At 36.4% G+C, this 6,451-nt stretch overlaps 1 protein-coding gene across 2 annotated transcripts; it reads right to left on the bottom strand.

The window, feature by feature from the left end:
* Positions 1-37: 37 nt before the first annotated feature.
* On the bottom strand, positions 38-6,439 carry LOC117410857 (putative deoxyribonuclease TATDN3). 2 transcript variants are annotated; one of them, XM_034017760.3, is made up of 10 exons: positions 6,175-6,439; positions 5,470-5,502; positions 5,140-5,213; positions 4,507-4,591; positions 3,370-3,432; positions 2,905-3,014; positions 2,065-2,120; positions 974-1,086; positions 587-667; positions 38-266 (listed from the first exon to the last, which is right to left on the bottom strand). In XM_034017760.3, exons 1-10 carry the CDS (start codon positions 6,226-6,228, stop codon positions 123-125), a joined length of 813 nt encoding a protein of 270 aa, XP_033873651.2. In that variant the 5' UTR covers positions 6,229-6,439; the 3' UTR covers positions 38-122. The 2 variants fall into 2 exon arrangements, with proteins under 2 accessions (XP_033873651.2, XP_033873652.2); XM_034017761.3 differs by having other exon boundaries at positions 587-664.
* Positions 6,440-6,451: the final 12 nt, after the last annotated feature.

The raw sequence follows: 6,451 nt of genomic DNA, 5'->3' as shown, positions 1-6,451 counted from the left end.
CTTGTAATAAAAACAATATTTTTGTAATTTACCAAGACAAGGATTTACAGGTGTTTTATTACAGAAGTCCATCCAGTTTCAATATACACACACAATAATATTTCTGAGTGACAGTTGATCAGTCACACCCGAAGAAACTTCTGCAGTTTTGGAAAGAGCTTCAGCGCATTCTGTGTTGTCACTTCCATAACTTTCTCCACCGAGACCCCTTTCACATTTGCAATGTATTCAGCAGAGACTAAGATATTCCTTGGTTCATTTCTCACCTGAAGGAGACATACATTTGCTTAGCTTTGATTATGAACAACACACACACACACACACACACACACAGTCAGCACTCACATATCCGGCCCTTTTTTACTTCAGTGATGGTTTATAGAGTGTGACACATATCTGATTATTTCATTTTGGCCCGTTCCAACCCTTGTCCGTTTTTCAGGAAACACAAAAAAGAGCTTGACATGAAAGGTTCTACAGTAACTAAGTGTATACAATATTGTATTGTACATTGTAGTTAGAATTAAGGGTAAATAAGGGTGTTTTTAAATGGGCAGGAAATGAATGTATAAAAGGACCAATATACCTGCTTTTCTGGTCCCAATGCAGGAGAGTCAGTTTCCAGGCACATGAACTCCAAAGGCAGTTGCTTCACTAGCTTTTGCTTCTTGGAGAAAAGAAGAAACTTATTGCACAAAATACACATTTTGGCATTTCTGATACAGCCATTAGCCAAATGAATGATCTACTTCACAATGATCTACTAATACAAGAAAAGTTAAGCTCTGTTCCCCTGGTTCATATATATCAGTGGTTTAGTGAACTAATAGATCTGGGTCCAAGAGTAGTTAAAGATTTAATTGTGCCTATTAGGTTATCCAGAAATAGGGTACCTCTTATCTGCACTGTTGAGTTAGTCGTCAGTGAAATTATACATACAGGAAATATTTGTATCATTTATATGGTGGTTTACCTGTCCACTCCTTACAATAGAGGGGGGGATTGAAAAGAAATAGCCAGCCTTTACACCCTCCAAGGCCACTGATGGCTTGCCATCGAAGGCATGAAGCAGAACCTTTTCAGCTTCTAGTTGATAAAAACAAAAGTATGTCAGTAACATACATCTCCCATCATGGCTGGAAATTCTAAATTAGAGCTATAGTTCAACAAAAAAGTTGACCATAACTTATCATCAGGAAGTACAGAATAAAACAGAAGTAAGAAATAGCAATTGTACAGAGAAAGACCTCTATAATTTTCCACAATGTGACAGTCCCAGTAACTTACACAAAATAATATTAATACCAAGTTTCATCACAACTGGATTTCATCCACTGCTGAGGATCAAACAAGCGTGAAATAGCCATTAAATGTATTTAAAAGTAATTGCAGCGAACAAGAGTTCCGGAAAATTCTCTGCCATGCACATGTATTCATTTACATTATAGGTGTCAAATGTGCAGTTCTGAAAGAAACACATTTTAGCAAACCGGTATTTTCATTCCAAAATGTGATATCTGACACAACACTAGGTTAAAGAAAACTCTGTTCACAGACCATGCTTTTAGAATGTCTTGTACTTCCTGCGTAACTTTACCTGAAAACTGTTCCCACCCATTTTACTGGCTTCTTTCCTGTCAATAGTCAATAAGCTGCTTTCCTTATTGACTGACATGCTGTCAGCCAGTAACATGCTTTGACCCAAAAGACACTGCTGAGGTGTGCAAATACAAACAGATAATCCAAGGATAAAGCATAGAAATGGATAGCTTCCCTTAACCTAAAGTAGTAACAGAAATCATGTTTTAAAAATAAAATACCTGTGCTACAGCATGTGTTTACTTTAAAACTGCACATTTAAGACCTAAGTAACTTAATATAAGTGCAAAATGGCTAATTTGTATGGAATTATTTTGTTAGCTGCAATTAATTATTAATAAAAAAGCATACTAATTATTTTTACAGTTTCATAAATATTGTGCCTCACTTTAATAACAAGAATATAGTACATTACAACTAGAAATGAGAGTTTTAGTGAAAAAAAAAAAAGATTTAAACATGTACCTTGCTCCTTTAAGAGATTAATAGTGGGTCTTCCAGCAGACCTTGAATGCACATTTCTACAAATAAACAAGTGTTAATATTTGAATGAATGCAACATACCACCATGCAACCTGTAAAGTGGTAAGTAAGTTAAAATTATCCATATTTCAAATGTTTAAAAACTTCGACCACAGGGCTCCCGAGTTGCACATCCAGTAAAGGCACTCCGCCCGGAGTGCAGGATGTGCCCTATAACTTGGAGATTGCCAGTTTGAATCCAGGCTATGCCACTGCTGACCACAGCCGACAGTTCCCAGGGGGCGGTGCACAATTGGCCAAGCACTGCCCAGGCGGGGAGGGTTAGGTCTCCTGGGGAATCCTTGGTTCACCGCGCACCAGTGACCCCTGTGGCTGGCTGGGCGCCTGCAGGCCAGCCTGTGTGCAATTCAGAACTGCGTGGTCCTCCAACGCTGTAGTTCTGTACGGACGGACTGCCTTTACTGGATGCGCCATACGTTTCAGAGGACACGAGTGCTAGTCTTTGTCTCGCCTGGGTTAGTGTGAGGGTTGCAGCGGTGAGCCGGGTTGAATAATTGGGCATTCCAAATTAGGAGAAAAATAAAATAACTGCCGATTCCAAAATTGAAAGTAAAAAATAAATAAACATATTGGTAAACCAACCAGTTGCAAACCAGTTGTCTATAATCACATAAAATACTAAAATCATACTTTTTATTATTAGAATTTGCAGTGTTTTAGGAAATGATATGGTGTTACTGTTGAAATAAATAGAGTGTATAGCTGTCTGAAGGTGGCCTGCTATTTGTGTCAGTAACAGTTTGATAAAAATAAAAGGCTTACAAAGGCAAGTTGAGCCGTTTTGCGATTTCAACCTGGCGGATTAAGACCAGCCGCTGTTCTTCTCTTTGTGTATCCGTGCTGGCAAACCGAGGAGAGAAGTCCAGCCCGACCTGCATGGAAGGAAAAATGAACATCAGCTGCACCCTTATGGTATACTCACAGATCATCAAATGATATTCATATCCATCCACAAGATGTTACTTCATCATGTAAATAAAATGCAAAAGGATGACATTTTTGTACAAGTACTATCCTTACTGATCAGTAGGGATACAACCAGGTCCCAAAGTTTCAACCATTATTATGTTTGATTTTGATAAAAGACAAATCTAAGCTGTTATTGTGAATTCGTGGTACAGAGATAGCAACATGGCACCATAACAACTTTATATCTCCAAGGCTCATATTTTTGGTACTTTTCAATGGTTAGGATGCCAATAAACAAAGATTATTAGTGAGAATTACCTCTCCAATAGCCAGGAGTTGGTCTTTATATTTCTCTATCAGTGGCACTGCAGCATCTAAATCCTGACAGAAGAGTAGAAATTTACTATCCACAAATAATAATGATGTTGCAACATAAATCTGGTAGGATAAAAAACACAGTCCCTCACAGAAAAAAAAGATATGGAAAGATCAGACAGTTCAGTTAATGTTAATACAGTAGGTAGGGTCTATATATCAACAGAAAAGAAACCAGCAAAATCTTTGCCTATAAGAGTACAGATTTGTAATAAATTGTACTGCCATTTATTTCATTCAGTTTCTCGATCTATGTCTATTAGAATCCCCGTGCTTTTCATTACAGTTTGCTTTACTGACACTGTCATCACAGGTTTTTCAATAGATTCATTAAAATAAAAGACTGCTTTATGAGTGACGTGTTATTTTACTGTTTTATGGCATTATACAGCTTTAGCAAAAATGAAACTTTATGACCCAATTTAAATCAAATACAGCATCTCTGGAACATCCAATTAAATGTAGCCATACAGCTTTATTCATTTTTTAAATTGAATTCCACCCTTTATGTAGAACAGGGAGCATTGGGGAACCTTTCACAACTATAGTGTTGTAATGTAAAACTAAAAGGAAAGTCAACGAGACAAACATTTTAGCTAGCTTCATCAGTTTTTGAAGGTATGAGTGACCGATAGAGTTGTATCTCGAGTCACATGATTAGGTGCTTGCAGGTTTGAATCTTGGTTGTGCCAAATTGCCAATCTAGGGGCCCACAGGGACAGCTGCAGTGGTTTTTGCACTCCCATGCACGCCCCACAACGCTTCAGCAAACCCTACTGGTAACACCCTTGCCTCCAGGGTTCAGTTTCATGGTAATATCTGTCCAACAGTTGAAAGGATTATCAGATTTGGTTAGTTGTTTGCAACACTGAGGTGACATTCAAATTGGGTGTAAAAACCTGAGTAAAATTCATAAAACTGATAAGAAAAATTGCTGAACGAAACAACAATTCAGTAAGTTCAATTCACATTCTGACAAAGAGTTTTTCAGCAATTCAAATAATAAGCATTGTCTTGTTAGGTTAGGTAGTTCTAATGAAAACAGCCTTTCAAACTTCCGTCCCAAAACACTGTAGTTACCTGCATAGTGGCCCCACGCTGCTCTTGTGGTGGGATGCCCTGCACTGGGTGGACCCCAAGACAGGGCAATACAAAACCTGGGAATCTGAAAATGTCACACAATTAAAATATGGTAGCTGTTAAAAAAACATATAAAGATTTTTTGGTAACATAAAATGAATTATAAAGAAGCTGATTTCGTTTTTTTGATTCAGCATTACGTCTGTCAATAGGTGAAGCAGCTTTTCAAACTGTGACATAATTTGACCCAGATAAAATTGCTATGGGGAAATGACCTTCCCTGCTTCTGTTTAGGACTGGTGTGTTTATTTGAACCAGTTTGAAAATATGGCTAATGAGAAAAAAAGTACACTGTACAAAAAAAAAAGTGCAGAAGCAGGTACCGAGACTAATCTGTCTGATTTGTTTTGTCTTCACTGGTACATTTGATAATTTGAAAATATTTCAGAAAATGTGATATTGAGGGACTAATGTGCTTCTAAAGTAGTTGCATGGTACCTTACTAAGAAAAAAAAATACAGACCAGTCGTCCTCTTATAATAAATCAAAGAAATGTAGTAATTCATAGAGACAAAAAACATATTATCAATTTATATACTTAAGAACTGTAATGAATTTGAGATAATACTATACCTGTCTGACAATTCGATTATTCGTTCAAATTCTCCAGAGTGCTCAGCTACCGCAACCAATGCTAACACCCCAGCCTGTATCAAGAGAACATTACTCATGTATATCGAGACATTTGTGCTGTTACCATAATCCTAATCTCTTCTACAGATATGCAACCTAAAAATAATTGGACTTTAATGAATGATTAATTTTGTAGGTCACGTTTCAGGAATTGAAAGACACGAGTAAGAAAAAATATTCTTGATGTTGCCTTAGCTTGAATTTTGTACCTACAGAACAGTACAGTGGTTTCAATTGAAGTATACATCAGCCAACAGCATTTAGGCCTACCTCTTTAGCTTTTCCTATAACATCTTCAATATCCTAAAAGAATAAATAAATAAACGATTATTTACAAACCAAAAACAAGACATGTCTTTAGTAAACATAGAAGGGTTGGACAAATATGTAGAAACATCTGCCATAACATTACATAATAATGAGTCTACCACATGTTCAAACGTATCATGCACCCTCTATCCAAGTCTGTCAGAGCAGCTTCCATGACTGAAATAGGAAGATGCTGCCCTATATACTGCAGATTACAAATTATTCATACACAAGGTAGACTAATCTGTGAGTCATTATTATTATTATGATGATGATGATGATGATGATGATGATGATGATGATGATGATGATTTTCCAAGCCCTTTACATTAATCTTTTAACCTAAGAATAGTGGTATGCGTTTATTATAATAGGCACAACAATTACAATTTCAGGCTTTAACAAAATAATAATAATAATAATAATAATAATAATAATAATAATAATAGAAGACTGTTGTGAGGCACAGTTTAGATTAGATAACCGGTGTTGCATTTGTTATACAATGACCAACAGTAGACTACTTGGAAAACATCTTTCAGTAATAAATATCATCGTGCGACAACACATTTTACATTGCCCTTCTCAGAACTACACTGGACAATAAGTCAGTCTACATGCATGCTTTTGAGCGATCATTATATTTCTTAAAATAAAACCCTTTACTTTGTCAAATTCTTGTGCTGAGATATGACAGTGGCAGTCGATAAAACCTCGCATTACTTAACGCGCTGCACGAACTCAGAAAACAAATATTTTAATAATATATTTGAAAGAGCACCTCCTTAGTTAGGTGGGTACGTATGACTATAGCGAAAAAAAATAATCGATGTAATTAAACACAGTAAATTTTTACAGTCAAATAATCCACACAACAGTTTAAGAAATATACTAATGTTTTCCATCGAACATCTCGATCTCGGAACTATCCTTCAGCAAATGC

The sequence above is a fragment of the Acipenser ruthenus genome, chromosome 6, assembly GCF_902713425.1.
Source record: "Acipenser ruthenus chromosome 6, fAciRut3.2 maternal haplotype, whole genome shotgun sequence".
In the NCBI taxonomy this organism is placed as follows: domain Eukaryota; kingdom Metazoa; phylum Chordata; class Actinopteri; order Acipenseriformes; family Acipenseridae; genus Acipenser; species Acipenser ruthenus.
This window is presented reverse-complemented; position numbering and strand designations above follow the sequence as displayed.